Source organism: Saimiri boliviensis, chromosome 6 (assembly GCF_048565385.1).
Source record: "Saimiri boliviensis isolate mSaiBol1 chromosome 6, mSaiBol1.pri, whole genome shotgun sequence".
Classification (NCBI taxonomy): Eukaryota; Metazoa; Chordata; class Mammalia; order Primates; family Cebidae; genus Saimiri; species Saimiri boliviensis.
This window is the reverse complement of record NC_133454.1, coordinates 72940758-72961001: the sequence shown is the minus strand read 5'-3', so window position 1 is coordinate 72961001 and position 20244 is coordinate 72940758. Positions and strand designations below refer to the sequence as shown.

Genomic DNA, 20244 nt, shown 5'->3' with positions numbered 1-20244 from the left:
CCCTCTTGTTTGGCTGGAAGGAAAACTAAGTGGGAAGTTCAGGGATAAAGAATTCAGTGGGAAGAGGCCGCCCACTCCTCGGCTATATCTAGCCTCCTTCTTGTCATCCAGCTCTTCCAGCAGCCTGGGAGGGGCCTGAGGTATTTGGCTCAAAGAGGTTAAGAGACCACCCCAGGTCACATGGAAAGTCCTGCCCAGGCAGAGGGAGGGGTGGGTAATCCATGGGAGCAGAGGGGGACCAATTCTCGCTTCACTTCCGGATGTCCGTGTGTCTCCCACCCCCTCACTCTCAGCCCTCTAGGTTAAAATTAGCTGAGTCTATTGGAGAGAAGGAGGGAACCATTTCAGACACATCAGCACCATCTGCATTCGGGGCTGCCTGCCACAATGGGTGCTGATGAGGAAGCCAGGTGCTAGCAGCTCTCCTCCCTGGGCGGGGGTCCCCTCCCCATCTCTGCTCCCCTCCCTGGGGGCAGCAGAGCAGACCTCAGCTCCCTCACTTCACTGGGGGCTGAGCCCCTCCATGCAATCAAGCCAGGGCTCCCGAAAGTCAGGGCTTCCCTATCTCATATAGGTCTCTTGGGTGGGCCAGGGTTGATATTTCCCACTGTCCCAGGAACCTGGACCACAGCTGTCATCCCTGCCCCCAGCTTTGGGGAGACAATTGATCTGTCGTAGAGCATGTAGGCTGGCACAGCCATCAGGGCACCCTGCCTGTGAAACAGAGCCAGTCACTTCCTCCTCCCGCCCCGGGCAGCTTTGGTGGCCACAGAGGCTCTCAGGGCAGCCCAGCGGAAACCGACCTGACAGTTTCCACCACCCTCCCTTTCCAGATGTGCCTCCATCCCAGGCCAGATGTTGCCTCAGTCCCATCCTTCTCGGGGAGGATTTATTTTTGGGCGCCAACACATCACCCACTTCCTACCAATTTCACACTCAATAAAGCTCACTCATTAGCCCTCCTCCTGGGCTCTGAACTTCTAGGAGGTTTGGAGAAGGCAGAGCTAAGGAGAGGGAATGGGGGTGCTTAGATGCCAAGTCCCATTTATCCTTGTCATGCTGTGTGACCTTGGGGCAAGTGCCCTCCCTCTCTGGGCCTCTGGTGGCTCATCCATCAAGCAGATTCAGGGACAATGGGCTCTGGCAGGATGGGAAGGTCGCATTCTGAGTTGGCCATATTTCCTGGAGCAGAGGCTGCCTTTGGTGGTGTTTGGAGTAGGGAAGAGGACATTCAAGGCTATCAGGACTCAGTCAGGGCACCTCCTCCTCCAGGAAGTCTTCCATGTCCCTTAGGCTGGATCAGACTCCTTTTCCCAGGCTCCAAAAGTCCCTTGTTTCCCTCTATCTGGCACAACTGGCACCCTGCTACTTTAGGCCTCAAGGGCTGGTTTACCCATCCTCCTGCCAAAGGGAAGAACAGTGGCCATTGAACCAGATTGGGGAGTGGCCTGGAGCAGCTGACGAGGAGCACAATCACCCCAGTAAGGTACTCTGGGCTCAGGCAACCATGATCACCACCCTCCCTCTGCCCCAAACCTGCAACCCATCCATGATATTGGGATAGGACAGATAGAATGCCACTAAAAGGGCTGCCAGAGGTGATTTTTCCAGCCTCCTGGCTCCAGGCAGGGCGCTTTAACCTCATGCAGTTCTATTTATCAAAGCTGAGCCCTATGCTAGCACCTCCCAGACCTGGCTTCCAGGAAGTTCTTCTACATATCTACCCTCAACTTCTCCTGCTGCATGTATTCCAAAACCCACCTGAGTCCACCACGTCCTGTTATCCTAGGTGAATACCTTTCATTATCTGAGACACAGCTTTTTCACTTGAACTCTAAGCCCCTTCTGGCTCAGCCATTGCAGGATTCCTATGCAAGCTCATTCCTTAGTGCTTAGCTTCAGGCTTCCTCCTCCAGACATCCGTCTCAGAACACCCACCCAGACCCTTCACTCCCCCATGAAAATCCTCTGGGTAGGGACCCTGCCTCTTCCTTACTCCTTGGCCCTGGGTGAGGTACAGCATACAGCTGGTCAAAGACTTGGGGGGTGGGTGGAAATCGTGGGGCAAGGGTGGGCACCTACCACTCGGGGGAGCACAGCTGAGAGGACCTCCTTGACAGCGCGTTGCAGACCCGAAATGTCGATGACAGAGCCCAGACTCAGCAAAGCATCCTGAAAGAGAGGAGAGGGCAGTGAAGGGCTTTGCCAGGCAGGCCAGGGCAGCCCCACTTGCCCAAAGGACTGTGAGTAAAACCCCCAGCTTAGACCAGAGCCCGAGGCTCTGAGGCAGATGAATTCCAGGATTTTAGGATCTTGAAATCAAACAGTCTTAAGGTCACAGAATGTCCAAGTACCTTCATCTTACAGGTGGGGAAACTGGGGCTCAGAGAAGGGCCAGGGACTTAGCAAAGGCCTCATAGTGAGTCAACAGGTCAAGCCTGGCCTAGACCCCAGGTCTCCTGTTCTCTAGTTGAGGACAATTCTGGCATGGTAGGGAAACCACCAGCCTCCAAATTAAAACAAAACAAGCAAACAAAAAAAACATATATCCAAATTTGAGTCCTAGCTCCACTCAGCATGAGCAGTGAGTGTCCTGGTGAGTCACTGAGCCTCAGTCTCCTATCTGTAAGTTGGACGCAGCTTATCTTTATGCCCCCTACAGGCTGACATAAAGATAAAATGAAATTGAGCCCTTAAAAATGAAAATAAGAATGAAACAGAGCACTAAAAGTGTCTCACAGAATGCCCAACACAGAGTGGATGCTCAGCTGAATGTCTGCTGAAGCTGGGTCACACTCACTTTCCCCAGAAGAGAGGCGGTCTCACCTAGTCTCATTTTCCAGCCTAGTGAGGGGCTGGGTTGAGAGTCGCAAGAGTCCATGGGGTACATTACCCATAAGGTGGGAGAACAGTTGGGCCTTCCCTGGCAACTAGAGGAGAAGGAGATGTCAGCCTTGACTGCCTCCCAGCCTTCCCATCCCAGGAACAGGGCTCGTCCTTGCAGAGCCGGAACGGAGACAAAAGTCCCTGCTTCTCGCTCTATTAACTTGGCCAGAGCCGTGGGGATCAAAGAGAAAGGTAACAGAACAAAGGAAACGAGGGCCAAGGCAAGATCGTGACTCACACCAGCCACCAGCCATGCCCTCCCGTAAGCCCTTGGAAGTCCTTTCAGATGTCTTCCCAGTGGAAGGCTGGGTCTGTGTTCAGAAAGCAAAGTGATTAACTGCAAAATGAATGAGATACGGCTGGGTCTCCATTCATGTGAACATGACATGGGGTTGAGGGTCTTACAAGACCACAAGCTCAGCATGAGCTCACAGCGTAAACATGACTGACAAGAAATAAAAATGCTCAAACTGCAGGCTGTATTAATAGGGGCCTGTTAACCCAGTTGGGAAGGTGACAGTTCCCCAACCTCTATTGTCTAGTTAGACCATCCCCCGTTCATTGTGTCCCAGGTGCTGACAAAATGAGACTCATCCAGAGGAGGCAACCTATGAAAGGAGGGAACTGGAACTAAGTCCTGCATGTGACTAAGACTGGATAACGGGGTGATGCCTTGTCTACAGCAGAGGAGACCCAGGGTTATCAGTCTCCAGCGCCAATCTCTCAGACCCTCCTGGATGGGGGATCTGAACTCTGTGGCCCCACGGACACCCTGGGAACCCATAGGATTTCACAGGAGGCTGGCCTTGGTCTAGTGGGATGAAGGACCTTCTTCCAAGCAGGGCCATGCTACAAAGGCAGAGGCCAGCAGGAGAGAGGGAGGAGGTGAGCTTCCCATCCGAGGGTGCTCAAGAATGGGCTGAATTCCCATTTGTCAGAAAGTTCCACACTGGGCTCTAAATGAAGCCTTGTGTCCAGGCTTCGGCTTCAAGTTTTGCTTCTGGGTCTTCCTAGCTGCAGTTTCCCCCCGCCCCCCACCCAATCCTGTGTTCCCAGGAGGAGGGCAGCAGTGGGCCTTCTCCCCAGATGCTTACTCAGCATCACTTTCCCCAACACCCAGGCTTCCTTGGTCCCTCCCCTCAAGGATGAAGACACATATCTTGGTTAAGGAAAGATGTCTGCCCTCAGACATTAGAAGCTACTGATTCCAGACAATACAATACCCAAATTGGATCACTTGTCCTTTGACCATTAGGCACTCCTAGTCACAGCATAGACACCTTCAGCACCACACAGCCACAGACCCCACATCCTCGCAGACATCCCAGCATGCCTTCGGACACCATCCAGGTGCACACACACAAACGCAAACACACATGCGCACACACATACGCATGCATTCTCACTGGTACAGTTCCTTCCGGATTAACAGGGGAAGAGCTCTAGTGATACCTGCGCACAGCACATACGAAGGCTGTTATGGCCTTCCAAGGTCAATTCTCAAGACTAAAAAGGGGAGGAAGAGCTGATGCCCCAAATACTCCCAAAATAAGGTCTTCCAGATGCAGGCTCTCCAGACTGGGGCTCTAAGGACTGTGCAGAAGGTGGTGCTGGTTTATGTCTATTCCTGCCTGGAGGCAGAGGAGCCAACAAGAAGACCTCCTGAGAGGCCCTGCCCTCGGAGGAGTCTGACGTATGTGCTGTGGACATGGGAAAGAGAGACCCAGGTGATGAAGTGAGCTTGATACAGGTGGAGAAATTCTTCAAAGCCACAGACTTCAGACAGCTAAGTCTCCCCGTAAGACAGATGAGGAAGCCAAGGTTCAAAGAGAAGCAATGATCCACCTGTGGTCAGCCAGCCAGTCAGGGCAGAGCCAGGTCCAGAACCCAAACCTCTGGATCTCTAGCTCCTGTCTGGTTCTGGCTCAGCACCGGATCCCCGCTCTCACCCTAGTCGGGGCTCAGAAAGAACAATCTGTGCTTTGTTCTGATTGGTGGACTCCTCAACCTGCCCTTTGCTTTGATTGGGAAATGCCCTCCACTGTCCTTTACCGGAATTGGTGGGTGCCTGTCTGACCTTTGCTCTGATTGTTCAGTTTTCCATGACTTTTCAGACCAAGCACAGGGTAATAGCAATAAGGAGAGCAGGAAAGGAAAGTTGGGGAGAGCTGGAGCAGCAGCAGGGAAGGGCTTCACATCCCTGCCAGAGTGGACTGGATGATGATGTGACCAACGAAGCCCGAGGCTCTCTGCGGGGATCCTTCAGTCAATCCATCTCCTGGTCCTGCCTAGCCTGCTCCAGGAGCGGAGGGTGTTGGGTACAGGAACTGCAGCTGGGAAGGGCCACTTTAGATGTGGCACTCCAAGGGGCCTTCAAGGCTTGCTCAAATGCCATCTCCTCCATGAATCTTCCCCAGATCTCAAAGCAACCTCACCCCCATTGCATCAACTCAGGGGAGGAAATAGCTCAAATTGCAAAGCCCATGAGATGTGGGCTTAGAGGGCAGAGTGGCTGCGTCAGTGAAGGAAGGAGAGAAGCAGCAGGGAGCAGCTGAGAATGGGAAGTGGGGAGATTCCTGAATTGGAGGCACAGATGGGGAGCCAGGCTCAAGTCAGGGAGCTTCAATCTTAAAAGGAAGAGGAAATGAAAAACACAGACACAGTTTTACCTGCTCACATGCCCATATACACATGCCACACAAATATATATTGCCATGCACACGCCTCTACCCATGTGTATATGCACAGGCTCTCACACAAAACGCACACAGACAGATCAAAGGCAATCATATATTCAGTGCACACACAAGGTCACACTTAGGCTTGCACAACACACACACACACACACACACACACACACACACACACCCCAGGCTCAAGAGGGGATGAAGAAGGTAACATTTACTGCCTTCACAGCTTTTTGGAACAAATAACAGTATAGATATCAGCATAACCACCAGGCAATTTCCCAGACCAAAGGGGAGAACTTGTGGTGTATAGAAAAGAGTGGCAATTTCCAGTCCTGTCCCAGATTGACTACAGAAGCTCTGTGTGGCCTTAAGCAGCAACTTCCTCTTCTAAACTCAGTTTTCTTATTACTAAAAAATAGGTCTTTCTAGCTCTGCAGCATATAGCTCTATGGTTTGGTGGTTTAATTCAATGAAGCTCGATGGATGAGAAGGTGGGTGGATAGATGAATGAGTGGGAAGATGGGTTGAGGGGTAGATAGATAGATGGATGGTGGATGGATGAGTGGGTAGATAGGTACACAAGTGGCTGGGTGGGTAGGGAGATGGATAGATGGAGCCTTTCTGCTCTCCCTAGTTCCACCTGCAGCTCTGTTGTCCAAGGTAGGGCCAGTCAGCACCACAGACAGCACCATTCCCAAGCACTTATCTTTCGTTCACCCCAGGTGCTAAGAAAGGGGAGCCTGTTCTGAGTCAGGCCCAGGGTTGGGGCTCAGCCTTGGGCTGGATCTGCATTTCTTCACTTATCTGGGGAGAAGAGAAGGTCTGAACTAAATTACTTTTAGGTCCTTCTTAAAGCCTAAGTCTATGAAACCAGAGATCTTGGTCTTGCCCCCTCTGGAGCCACAAGCACAAGACCAGCGCCCCTCCTGAGGGTTGGGGTCACTGCCATAAGCTGCTCTCCTGTTTCATCTCCACGAGTCCCTGGGCCTTTCCCCATCTCCACAGGTTCTCTGGAGCTCTCCCCACTGCCTGGCACTGGCCCCATGCCTCCTTCTCTGGAAGAAAGCCTCACAGTGCCCATCACGCTGGCCTACAGCAAGGCAATAACATCAAACTGAAGAGTCAAGGCTCCAGCTGTGCAGTTGGGACTGTCCATTCACACTGATTCATGCAACTCTGAGTGTGCTAGGTCTTCTTCGAGGCCCTCTCTCTCTGGGCCTTGGCATCCCCTTCTCTAAAGGGAGGAGTCCTCTCCCTCTCTGTCCGTCTTCCCTTTCCTTCCTTTCGGGTGGACCTCCCTACCTTCCTCCGCCTCCCTCAGTGGACGTCCACCTGTGTCCCAGGCTGCACTCCTGTTCCTCTCCAGGAGTCTTGACGTCTTTTCCCACCTCCGCGTCCTCTTCCTCTCAGAGCCTCTCCTCCCACTCTCCATCTCTCTCCTGCATAACTCCGGCCCCACCCACTCCTGTGTCTCCAGCCCACTCCTCCCACAAACCTCCAAATAGTCACCTTGAGAACATGGGGAGAAAGCACCTGACTCAAGAGCAGCGCCCACAGAACGGGGAACCCAGGAAGGCAGTGCAGGGGGCAAACAGGGGGTGCCAGGCAAGTGTCATCTACGTCTCTTTTGCCTCCTGCCTCCTGTTCCGTTGGGCAATAGACACCATTCCTTATCTTCCCAGAGGATGGAGCCCCTCAAGGGCACAGGAGAATTTATCTGCCTTTGTGCCCAGCACAGGCCTGGCACTAGCAAGCACAGCTACCCAGGCAGGGTGACTGGCAGAACTGCCCTAAAGAAGGCCTCCTACAGGCTCAGACCAGAGAAGCCCCCTTTCGCTGAGCCTCAGCCCCTAGCCCAGGCGTCCCCAAACTTTTTACACAGGGGGCCAGTTCACCGTCCCTCAGATTGTTGGAGGGCCGCCACATACTGTGCTCCTCTCACTGACCAGCAATGAAAGAGGTGCCCCTTCCTGAAGTGCGGTGGGGGGCCGGATAAATGGCCTCAGGGGGCTGTAGTTTGGGGACGCCTGCCCTAGCCTCAGTCCAGCACCCAGGCTGACTCTATGCTTCCTCGCAGCCTCACAGCACGCCCGGCCTGCAGAGTCAGAGACAAGGAAGCAGAACAAGGCGACTCCTCCTCCTCCTCCCTCCCCACCCGCCCACGCCTGCCACCTGGCCAAGGAGCCGCCTCTCAAAGACACTGGTGCCTTAGATGCTCAAAGAGGAGCTGCCTGTGAGTGCAAAGATCTTGCAACCCCAGGCCTTTCTCAATAAGGCTGAGCTGCACCAGGGTCAGGAGAATAGAGGAAAGAGGCTTGGCAACCCTTGGGAGGCCTGGTTTGAAGGAGGAAGAAGGACAGAGTCCCAGGTCACAGCTGGACTAGCCCAACTGTCAGTGCCCTGCTTGAATGAGGCATCAGGCTTTGGGGAGGGGAAGGTACCCTTCCCAAGTACCTCCTGTGGCTAGAGGTTCCACCAGGTGTTCCACCTGGCGTGCTTGTTAAAGTGCTGATTGCCGGCCCCACCCCAGGGTTTCTGATACAGTAGGCCTGGGATGAGGTCCAAGAACTTGCGTTTCCAAACATTCCTAGATGACTCGGATGCTGCGGTCGGGGGACCACGCCTGGAGACTCACTGACACTATCTCCGATCCTCCTCCAAGCCTGGGAGGTGCCTGTTTGGGTCATCCAATCATATAGGTATACAGTCTAAGGACTGGAGGGGTGGGGCCTTGCTCAGGTGAGAATGGCTAATGAGGGGACTCCTCAGGGAAAGTCCCAGTGGAAGGGAGAGGCTGGGGTGGAAGGATAGCGAAACTAGTGGTAGGGAGACAGGGATAACAAGGGAGTATGGACGGGGCTATTAAGTGCAGGAGCCCAGCCCTAGAGGAGGGACCTGCTGGGGACCTTTCCTTCTCCCCGCTCTTCTCTTCCTCCCCTTCCTCTATTTCCCCCTTCTCCCTTCTATACCCCATCCCTCCACCGTCCGGCCCACCCTTCGCAGACTCCGGCTTCGGTTGTTACTCCAACAGGGCCGCGTCTCCAGCCTCCGAGCCACACTGGAGACACGTGCACTGTAGAATACACCCGAGCCAGTCCCGGCGCCTCCCGAGGTGTCACCGTCCACAGGAGCCTGACCCCACACTGTTGGCTCCTCCCTTCCAGCGTCCACAGCCAGCTCCTCCTGGGCCTCTCGCCCTTCCCAAGCTGGTCCCAGCTTCTACTCCAGCTCTTGCCTCCTCCAAAATGCCCTCCTGATTGTCCCCAGCGCCCTTGGATCCATCAGGAGATAGGTTTGGGGGTGGGTGAAGGAACGGGAAGAGGGAAAGAGCGGGAGAAGGCAGGCAAGGGTCGCCTGCACCACCAATTCCCCAAGGGCCTGGCTCACTGGGATCCCCTCAGTCCCTCACCCAGAGTCTGGAGTCAGGAAAGGAGGGAACAGCCAGAGTGGGTGGAGGGAGGGAGGCAGGAGCTGAGGGTGGAAAGGGGAAGGACGGCCCTTCGATCAAGCAAGGCAGGGCCAGATCAGGTCTCCTCCCACTCCCTCCCACCTTCAGCTGCCTCATCTACAGGCCAGAGCCAACAGTGGCTCCCATTCCTGCCACCCACACTCTCCTCAACGCCATAGACTTCCTCCCAAACACATCACAGCATCCCTCTCTCCATGCCGTCACAGTCGTCCTGGTCACCTGGCATTCTAACTCTCCTTGTCCTCTGGCCTGGGGCCCACGAGGCAGCGCAGGGCAGTCACAAGGAGGCAGATGCAGGCACACTGTGAGTCAGAGTTGCACTATGAGAGAGCCTGAGCAGGATGGAGGGGGCTCCCAGTCCCCAAGGGTGTGCAAGCAAGGACAGTGCCCTGCTGCCAGGGAGCCTTTGCCCTGAGAAAGAGCCCGGCTGAGGCGATTGGCCTCCAGCTCTGAGTCCAGTGACCCTGAAGGTCTGTACACCTTCCTCAGCCTCACCCCCCTCAGGGTGGGTTGGGAGCTGGACAAAGCAAGTCCAGGAGCCTCCGAGAGGCAGGCATGGCGGCTTCAGCAGAAAAGGAGGAGGACGCTGAGTGTCCCACTGAGCCAGTGTCAGAAGGGAGTTTATATCCCTCAGGAAATGATGGCCAAAGGAAGACTTGGATGAATAGATGGATGACTGGATGGTGAATGAATGAATGGAATGATCCCCTCCCGGGAGAGTTTTGTTCCCTCTCCAGGCAAGTCTGACCCTCCTGCCTGGGGCTCCCACCCGCCCCCCACCATGGCATGCACTGTGTGCACTAATACAGTACCACCCTTTCCCGTCCGGCTCCCACAACAGACTGGGAGCTTTTGAAGGGGAGAGATTGTCCCCGGGCCTCCAGCATTGACCAGCCTCTCACATGTGTCAGGAGGTGTTTGCCGAGCTGTGAAATGACTGGGTGAACCCCTGTGTGCCCAGGGCTATTGGACTGTGAAGGCTACATGCCATCAGGGAGCAGAGGGGTATGGAGGAAGGATCCAGGCAGGGGAGAGAGCTGAGACCTCTCAAAGCCTCCTCAGTCTGGACAGTGACGATCTTAGAGAAGGAGCTGGATGGTGGGGGTGTCTCCTACTGAGAGCCTTTGGCCACCTCTCCCAGGCACCTCCACAGGCCAGGAGGCCCTTTGTGCTTCAGGATCATCTCCCAGTGCAGACCAAGTGGGAGCAGCAGGTCAGGAGAGAGGGCTCTTCCCCAAGAGGAGCATGTCACCGTCACCCTCTTTCATGAGTGAGGTCACCTCCTCCAGGAAGCCTTCCTGGGTGGTCAGTTGTCCTCTTCCCAGGCCTTCTGAGAGTTCCCACAGGACCAGAGTCTACAGGGCCCCAGGCCTCATGGAGTCCAATCCGCAGCCTGATGGGGTCGACTAAGGCCAGAGGAGGCAGGGGAGGACTCACCCAGGCTCCTACCTGGAACCAGGAGACCCATGCTTCAGCCCAGCCCTTTGGGCCCCACTAGGACACTTTGTCCCAGAGTCCTGCTTGCCTTTGGGGCCCTTCTAATACCTGCCTTGGCCAGGGGATGGGCTGAGCCCTCTCAAATGTGGAGTAGGGCTGAGTATCTGCCTCCAGGCCAGAGACTGGGTCTCTTGTCTCCCCACTGTGTCCACTGTTCATGGGAGGTAAATGCTGAAGGAAGCGGCCTGGCCTAGGGTTAGTGTGGGCCTGCAGAGGGTGGGGAGGAAGGGCTGGCCTGGGCTGGGCTGGTAGAGGTAGACAGTGGGTAGACCCAGCCATGCTGGTCTTCTTAGGGTTAAGACAGAGAATGGGACGCAGCAGCTGGCTGCCCAGTGACGCCTGCCCTGGGGCTCTCCCCGACTGTCCCAGAGCGTTTTCTCCCTGCCTCTCAGCCTCCCTGGGCGCTTGGCCGCCTGGCCGCCTCTCTCTGTCTGTGCTCTGCGGCGTGTACGTCTCCCACAGCCTTCTGCTGCTTTCTCCTGTGACTGTATTCGGCTCTCTCTCGTCAGAGTCTGGCCCATCCCAGCTGTTCCCCAAGCCCCAGGGGGGAGGGGAAAAGTGGAAGTATGAGAAAGAGAGACAGGGACAGAACAAGGACCAATTCAGAAGCAGAAGGACAGACATAAGAGCCGGAAGGGAACCCCAGGGACAGGCGGGAGCTGGAGAGGCAGGGCTGGCTGGGGAAGCCCCTGAAGACCAAGGCAGACCTGGGGGAAGAATGGGGTCCACCCTCTTCTTCTGCATGGACTCCTGCCCCGATTCCCTCTCCCTGCCCCTGCAGGAATGCGTGAGCACTTTTATTGTTCCTAAAAATAGCCCTTCTTTTTGGGGAGGTTGGGATAAGCCATCTTCTGGGTGGAGTCCATCTGGGGCATGCCTGGCTTATGGGGTCCCAGCCACCATGCTCCCCAGGGCAAGGGTCTCTCAGTTCCTCTCTCACACTGCATTACTTTGTTAAACATAAATGTGACCCTGTCCCTCCCTTGCACAAGACTGTCATGACTCCTGGGGACACCCCGTCCCTCCTCCAGAGTGATAGGCTTGAAGCAAAGTGCTCAGCACACAGCCTGGAGCAGGGCTTCCAGCACCTGACCTCATCAAAGGGCCAAGGGCGAGGGGCTGCTGCTCCCTCCATCCGGCTCTGCCTGCTCTGGCCTCAGGCCTCTTCGCACCGCGCCAGCCTGATTCCCTTCACCCCTCCAGCCTTCCTACTCCGAGCCTTTGCTCCTCGTTTCCTGCTCCGTGGTGCCCTCTCTTCTTCTCTCCTGTCCCTCCTGTGCTGGGCCTCCAGAAGCCCCCAGCCCTCTCCCCTGGTCTTGTCCTCCTATCACTGGGACTCTCATCCCACCTCCTCGCTCTCCCGTCCCCCACACAGTGCAAGCAAGGAGCTGGGCCACAGAACCCAGGGCAGATGAGGCACCAAGGCACAGTGCCCTCCATCAGTAAAAAAGAGAGTTGGTGGGAGACATGGTAGGCTCTGGGGCCTCCGCACTCCCCCAGACCCGGACCTTCTCTGCTGCCTTCAAGTACCCTCCCCAGATTTGTCTGGCTTTTCTGGACTCCACGCCCTGAGTCTCTGTCTCTCTAATCAGTCTCCAGGGGAGAGCCCATCCAGTCTCACCTCCTTCCTGCCTCCATTTTTCAGATGAGAGAGCCAAGCCCCAAAGAGGGGAGGTGATGGGTCTACGAGCCCATGGGAAGCTGGCCATGGGCCTTGGTCACGCTGCCTCATTACACAGGGTCCCGGTTAGTGGGGCTGCAGGGGCTGAGGCAGGGTCTCACCCAGCCCACCTCCCCACCCAGCCCAGCCCTCCAGGCAGGCAGGCTAGCATCCAGAGTTATTTGCCTTTGGAGGGCCCAGGAAGCCAGAGAACAAACATCCGGAGTCTCTGGAACCTCTCCTACTTTCCCTCCTCACATCCCGAGGATCCGGGAGCCAGCATGAGCATGCACACAGCACTCGCGCGCACGCACACACACACACACACATACACACACTGGGATATCTTGTGGGACTGTTGTGAATCTGTGGGCCCTTAGAACCCCAAAGCCCTGAAAAGAGGATGATGCCCTCCCACCAGATCCTCGGACCCTCTATACAATTCAAACTAAATGTTATGTTGGAAACGAAAATTAAAATAGCTTTTGTGTGTTTTTTCTGATTGCAGAACTCTGGATACACTCATCAAAACTGACCTGTCCCCTCACTCTGTGCAGAACTCCCGCTTTGCTGGTGACCTAAGCACATGTGCAGACTGCCCATTAGTGGTCCATAGTGGCGTGTCCCTAGGGGCCATCACATGATCGTGGCAGACTATGTTCCCTGGGTCACTGAGGGAATGTCCGTGTGAAAGTATGTAGGTCTGTGTTTCTGTGGGAGCCTGTAACCCACGTGGTTTGTGAGAGTGTAAACATGCGTGAGTACCCTGTGTCTGTGTGTGTGCACTGGCCATCTGCACGTGGGGGTGACCATGTGGGCCTGCGCCTATGCATATGCAATTCAGGTCTTTGATGTCCATGTGACAGTGGTGCAGTGAGAGCGCGGCTGTTGAGGGGGCTGTGAATGTGCTGGTGGCTAGCCTTGTCTCCAAATGAGTGTGTGAATGTGTGGCTGAGACTGGTGGAGTCTGAGAGGGTCTAATTTTCCTCCTCTGTGCACCCCTGCCACTTCTTCCATCCCCTCCCTCAGATGTGGGCTCATCTCCTGCCCTGCCACATGCCACATGGACTGAACAAGTCTTTGAACCTTCCTGGGCTCAGTTTCTTCATCCATAAAATGGTCCCTTCCCCTAGAGCTGCTGAGAAGATTAAACTGAGCCATCAAACCTTTTCCTAAACTGACTCCCAGCAGGGGGGTGTCAGTCCACCTGTGTGGACATTAAAAAGAAGGGTGCCCAATCCTCTGGGCAGATGCGGGTCTGAGGGACAAGGCCTGGTGAGGGAGAGCGGGCTGAGTTTCAGCGCCGCCCCACCTCTGCTGGAGCTGCTGTGCAAGGTCTAGCCCACATAGCTAAGAGGCTTTGGCCTTGCAGGTGACCAGGAAAGGGCAGCTCCCTATCTTCCTGCCCTACCTTCAGGTGTGCAGCCTGGAACTAGAGGGTCTCTGATGATAGGACTGCAGTGGACACATTCTAGATGAGGCCCTGAGGGCACTCACCCCTCCCCACTTCCCTGGGGCCCTGTCCTCTCCACCTGCCCTCCAGCACTCCCTCCCCAAGGCCCAGGAGAAGGCACTTCAGAAGACACAGGGACTGACCAGAGCTGGGATTCAGAGCTAGGCTAGCTGGGGCTTCTCAGAACCCCTAATTCCACTCCCATTTTCGGAAAGGGAGATTGAGGTCTAGAGAGTGGCAGGGACCCTCCCAGGGGTACAAGTGAACCCAGGAAATCCAGCCTCCTGTTTCAAGGCCTCTGTAGCTGGGTTTGAGATAGACCCAAGCTGGATTCTGTTGGCTCCTGAAAGAAGCCCAAGGAAGTGGGCAGAGGTCCCAAAAGACAGGCCCTTCAACACCTGTGCCTCCACTGTGGCCATGGACTCCTATCCACCCCCACCCTCCTACGGGACCAGATCCCCTACTGGTGTGATTAACCAAATTATGGGGCTTTTTCTTGAGCAAATTACATCGGCCTAATTGAATGAAGTTGCAGGAGCCTGGGCTGGAGGCTGACAGTAGTGAGGACAGCAGGGGAGAAGAGGGGGCAGGAGCGAGTGGGTAGAGGGGGTGTCGGTGACAACACCCAGCAGGGGACAGAAGTTGAGGGAGAGGGAGAGAGGAGCGCTGTGGGTGTGAGAGAAGATGCCTCCCTCAGCGCACCCTCACTGTGCTCCCACCGGTGCTCCTGTCATTTGGGGGCCTGGGGTGCAGGCACTGAGGTTACTGCTCCCCAAAAGACCACAGAGCATTTACCAAGTGCCAGGTACTGCATGCATGCAAGCACTGCTTCATGTCATCCTCCCAACAGCCCCCATTTTATATTTGAGGAAACTGAGGCTCAAGAGATAAAATGACTTGCTAAATGTCAGAGCCTAGACAAGGCTGTCTGACGCCACAGGCCCTGCTCTTCATCAGCACCTACGACATCCTGCTGAAGTGCCCACATTCTGCCCCCAGGAAACCTTCCTGGGTATTCAGAGAAGGGAGGAGCTCGTCTCTGGGCACAGACACCATTTCTGTCCCCATTCAATGCTTCTCCTCATCTGCCCTACGATCTCCATGCTCTCTCACATGGTCAGCAGCTGAGGCTGGGGCTGAGCCCACTTGAATCACATGCAGCCATGTCACCTATATTCAGTCCCTCTCACTCCCATGCAGAGTCCTGCACTGTGTCACACTCACCAACCAGGACAACACAAGGAGATATGACCCCTGTGGCCTTCACACAGCAGGTCCCACCTGCTCAGTGACGCACAGTCATTTCAGCATCCACAGCGTCCACCTGTCCCACATCACTGGGGGTTCACAGAGCCACATACACGGTGATCGCTTGCTGCCACCCTGACTCAGGGTCTCCCACATCTTCAGGGTTGCACCCATGTTCCCAAAGCCACCATGTCACCCTCACACAGCATCAGACACAGTTCCACACTGGCTGTGTGTCACTGCTACATTTCAGCATCATCCAGGACCTCCTAGCCTTAAAAAACAAAAATCCAATGTTACATCTATTTCAGAATTTGTCTAGCGGGTTTTTCAGTCTTCACCGGAAAGCTCCCCCCCACAAAAAAAGTCTACCTTTGGTGAAATGACATCATGTCTAGGATTTGCTTTAAAATATTTCAGCAAAGCAACCTAAGAAATGGGAGAAAAATATTTGCAAAGATTTTATCTGATAAAGAGGTAATATCTGGAATATAAAAGGAACTCCTACAATTCAACAACAAAAAAAGCAAACAACCTGATTTTTTAAATGGGCAAAGGACTTGAATCAACATTTTTCCAAAGAAGATACACAAGTGGCCAACCAGTACATGAAAAGACGCTCAGCCTCACAAATCATTAGGGAAATGCAAATCAAAATCACAATGAAATGTCACCTCACACCCAATAGGATGGCTACCATTAAAAAAATAATAATACCATTCGAGCCAGCAATCCCATTACTGGGTATATACCCAAAGAATTATAAATTGTTCTATTATAAAGACACATGCACATGTATGTTCACTGCGGCACTGTTTACAATAGCAAAGACCTGGAACCAACCCAAATGCCCATCGATGATAGATTGGACAGGGAAAATGTGGCACATATACACCATGGAATATTATGCAGCCATCAAAAACGATGAGTTCCTGTCCTTCATATGGACATGGATGAATCTGGAAACCATCATTCTGACACAGAACAGAAAACCAAACACCACATGTTCTCACTCATAGGCAGGTGTTGAACAGTGAGGACACATGGACACAGGGAGGGGCACATCGAACACTGTGGTCAGTTGTGGGGGGCCTAGGGGAGGGACAGCAGGGGGTAAGGAGGGTGGGGAGGGATAACATGGGGAGAAATACCAGATACAGGTGACGGGGGGATGGAGGCAGCAAACCACATTGCCATGTATGGACATATGCAACAATCCTGCATGGTCCATACATGTACCCCAGAACCTACCATACAAGATAATAATAATAATATTAATAATAATAAATACATTTTAAAAAACAGAAAATAACACGTGTTGGCAGGGATGTGGAGAAACTGAAACCCTTGTACACTGTCAGTGGGAATGTAAAAAGGTACAAAAAACAGTATGGAAGTTCCTCAAAAACTAAAAAATAGAATTACCATACAATTCAGCAAGTCTACTTCTAGGTATACATCCAAAAGAATTGGAAGCAGGATCTTGAAGAGATATTTGTACACTGGGCCGGGCACGGTGACTCACACCTGTAATCCCAGCACTTTGGAAGGCTGAGGTGGGCAAATTACAAGGTCAAGAGTTCGAGACCATCCTTGCCAACATGGTGAAACCCCATCCCAACTAAAAATACAAAAATTAGCTGGGCGCGGTGGCATGCACCTGTAGTCCCAGCTACTCAGGAGGCTAAGGCACAAGAATCTCTTGAACTCAGGATGCAGAGGTTGCAGTGAGCTGAGACCACACCACTGCACTCCAGCCTGGTAACAGAGCAAGACTCTGTCTCAAATAAAATAAAATACAATGAAATAAAACAAAACAAAACAAAATAAAATAAAATAAAAAAGATATTTGTACAATCATGTTCATAAAAGCATTATTCACAATAGCTAAAATGTGAAAGCAACCCATGTGTCGGTGTGTCCATACACTGGAATACTATGTGGCCATAAAAAGGAAGGAAATCCTGTCACACGCTGTAACATGGATAAAACTTGAGGACGTTATGCTAAGTAAACTCAAAAGCCAGTCACAAAAAGACAAATACTACACGATTCCAATTACTTGAGGTATCTAGAGTAGTCCAAGTCATCGAGACAGGAAGTAGAATGGTGGGTGGCAGGAGCTGGGGATGGGGGAGAATGGGGGCTGTTGTTCAATAGGTGCAGAGTTTCAGTTTGAGAAGATGAAAGGGTTCTGGAGATTGGTTGCAAAACAGTGTGAATGCACCTACCACAACTGAACTATACACTTAGAAATGGTTGCGATGGTAAAGTTTAGACTATGTATATCTTACCACATTCAAAAAACGTTAAGCCTAAGCTGAAAAAAAAAAAAAATGAAAGCACAGGTGGGGCGGGGGGAATAGAGGAAACAAATGAGGCCAAATCCCAACAACTGTTGAACTGGGGTGATGTGTATATGGCAGTTTATTCTATTATTCTCTCTGGCATTTTGTCTGCTTAAAGTTGTCCATAATAATAATAATAATAATAATAATAATGTGGCAGTCAGGTGAATGGCTCACACCTGTAATCCCAGCACTTTGGGAGGCAGAGGCAGGTGGATCACCTGAGGTCAGAAGTTTGAGACAAGCCTGACCAACATGGAGACACCTGTCTTTACTAAAAATACAAAATTAGCCAGGCGTGGGGGCACACACCTATAATCCCTGCTACTAAGGAGGCTGAGGCAAGGGAATAACTTGAACCCGGGAGGCAGAGGTTGCAGTGAGCCAAGATGGCGCCACTGCACTCCAGCCTGGGCAACAAGAGCAAAACTCCATCTCAAAAAAAAAAAAAAAAAAAAATGTAATCTCCCTTTCCAGCGACCACGTCCTCTGCAGCCCTCACAGCCCAACATCTCCAAAGGGCTCTCCAGGCTTACAGCTTCACCTCCCTCACCATCCCACCCAGGCCCCCCGTCTGACTTCTGGATCCAGCCCATCAGCCTGACTCCTCCACAGGGCCCAGTACAGCACCATCTTCCAGTGCCCATCTTACCTGTGGGCCAACACCAACCACACACCATCCCTCCCTCCCCTTGAGCCTCTCTCCTCTCTTGGCTTCCAGCTTCACACTCCTGGTCTCCTCTGCCTCCCTGGCCCTCCTCCTCTGTCTCGTTGCTGCTCTTCCTCACCTCCCAGCCTCTAGACAATGGAATATGCAGGGTTGAAGGCTCACTGGAATACTATGTGGCCATAAAAAGGAAGGAAATCCTGTCACACGCTGTAACATGGATAAAACTTGAGGACGTTATGCTAGTCCCCACCTCTTCTGTTGCCAAGCTCCCTTTCTCTGTCATCCCAGCCAGAGCCAGGACCTTAACAAACTCTCAATGGCTGTCAACTCCCCAGCTGTATCCCCAGCCTGGCCCCACTGCCCAAGGCACACCTTCACCTCGATGATGCCCTTAACACGTCCTTAAAACAGCTCACTCGATTTCTGCCTCCTTGACCTCCCACCCTACTGGTGCTGACCTTCCCCCTGCCTTTGCCCATCTCAGAAACATCTCTATCATCCATCACGTGGTCCTTCGAGCCAGAATCCTGGAAGTTGTTCTCGGATTTTCCCACTTGCTCACCTTCTCATTCATCAGCAAGTTCTGCCATTTCCACTTTCAAATATCTCCAGAGTTGGTCCTTATCTCTAACTCTTCTGCCATCCTGTCAGCACAGGCACCATCTCCTGCCTGGGCAGCTGCAGGAGCCTCCAATTGCTCTGCCACCTCCTCTCTGCATCCCCTAACTTATCCCCCCTCCTCTGCCACACACCACACACCATGCACACACGCACACATACACAGGCTGCAGACAGAGCAATTGTTTTTTTTTTTTTTTTTTTTTTTTTTTGAGACAGAGTTTTACTCTTGTCACCCAGGCTGGAGTGCAATGGTGTAATCTCAGCTCACTGCAACCTTCACCTCCCAGGTTCAAGTAATTCTCCTGTCTCAGCCTCCAGAGCAGCTGGGATTACAGGCACCTGCCACCACACCTGGGTAATTTTTGTATTTTTAGTAGAGATGGGGTTTCACCATGTTGGCCAGGCTGGTCTTGAACTCTTGACCTCAGGTGATCCACCCACCTTGCAAAGTGCTGGGATTATAGGGGTGAGCGACCGTGCCTGGCCAGAGCAATCCTTTTTTTTTTTTTTTTTTGAAACAGAGTCTTGCCCTGTTGCCCAGGCTGGAGTGCAATGGCGCAATCTTGGCTCACTGCAATCTCCACCTCCCTGGTTCAGATGACTCTCCTGCCTCAGCCTCCTGAATAGCTGAGATTACAGGTGCCCACTACCACACCCGGCTAATTTTTGTATTTTTAGTAGAGACAGGGTTTTACCATGTTGGCCAGGCTGGTCTCCAACTCCTGACCTCTCCAACTCCACCTGCCTTGGCCTCCCAAAATGCTGGGACCACAGGCATGAGCCACCATGCCCAGACCAGAGCAATCTTTTAAAACCATCCTTTGGATGGTGTTACTTCCCTGCCTGAACCCTTCGGTGCGTTTCCCTGACAGTGTCCTACACAGTGCTGTGTGTGCACACTGCATGCTGTCACAACCATTACACAGCACCACACATGTAATGTCAGGCTCAGGGTCACACAGTGTCACACATTCGCTTCCATGCACTTGCTGTCACTCCATGTCATGCCTTTGCACACTCAGCCTCACTAGATCATATGCTTGGGACACGCTCAGTTTCACAATTCAGTGTCAGACACTTGAGCCACAGACTCATGACCATACCTGTTACTGCAGCATCATTTGCTCATATTTCTGTATTTGATTCTCATGGAGTCACACCCTCCATGCACCCACTGTCACTTTCAATATGACACATGTGGTACAGGCAATGTGCAATGTCACACACTTAGTATCAGCATCACACGATCAACATCACACAGTGTCACAGTGTCACATACTTGGTGGCACAGCCACTGTGCACACATCTGCTATCATAGAGTGCCTCGTACCCAGTGTCACATACTCAGGGACTCACCCACACTCCACACAGTACCCATGATCATGGTCGCACACTCGATATCACACCTCATAAGCTCCGTGTCACGTGCAGAATGCCCCCTGTCCCACAGTGTCTCTGTGTCCCTCTTGGTGTAACCCTGGGTTCCACAAGCTCAGCTCCTCGTCCCCACCCTACTGGGCACAGTCGCCAGGGCTGCTGCCCTGTGTCACGGCTGTTTCCTGTTGTTGTGCTCAGGAGTCCTCGGCCTCTGCTTGTTCCTTCAAGAATTTCCTGTTGTCAGGGCCCCCGGCAGGCCTGGCCTGTCTGGGATACACAGCCGTAAGCCCAGGCGCTGGCCAGCAGGAACCCTGGGCCCTCTGCC

The 20244-nt window shown here is 53.3% G+C and overlaps 1 protein-coding gene and 1 non-coding gene across 6 annotated transcripts in view; one reads left to right on the top strand and one right to left on the bottom strand.

The window, feature by feature from the left end:
• The window catches only part of PDE2A (phosphodiesterase 2A), a 102829-nt gene that overhangs the window by 30958 nt on the left and 51627 nt on the right, over positions 1-20244 (bottom strand). For all 5 annotated transcript variants that reach the window (XM_039470773.2, XM_010334293.3, XM_039470775.2 and 2 more), the window contains one exon: positions 2083-2172. In XM_039470773.2, coding sequence (XP_039326707.1) covers positions 2083-2172 — 90 coding nt within the window. The remainder of the gene's footprint in view (positions 1-2082; positions 2173-20244) is intronic.
• Positions 15195-15256, top strand: LOC120364795 (U7 small nuclear RNA). Its single transcript, XR_005579935.1, has one exon. It is a non-coding gene; the product is annotated as a U7 small nuclear RNA (small nuclear RNA).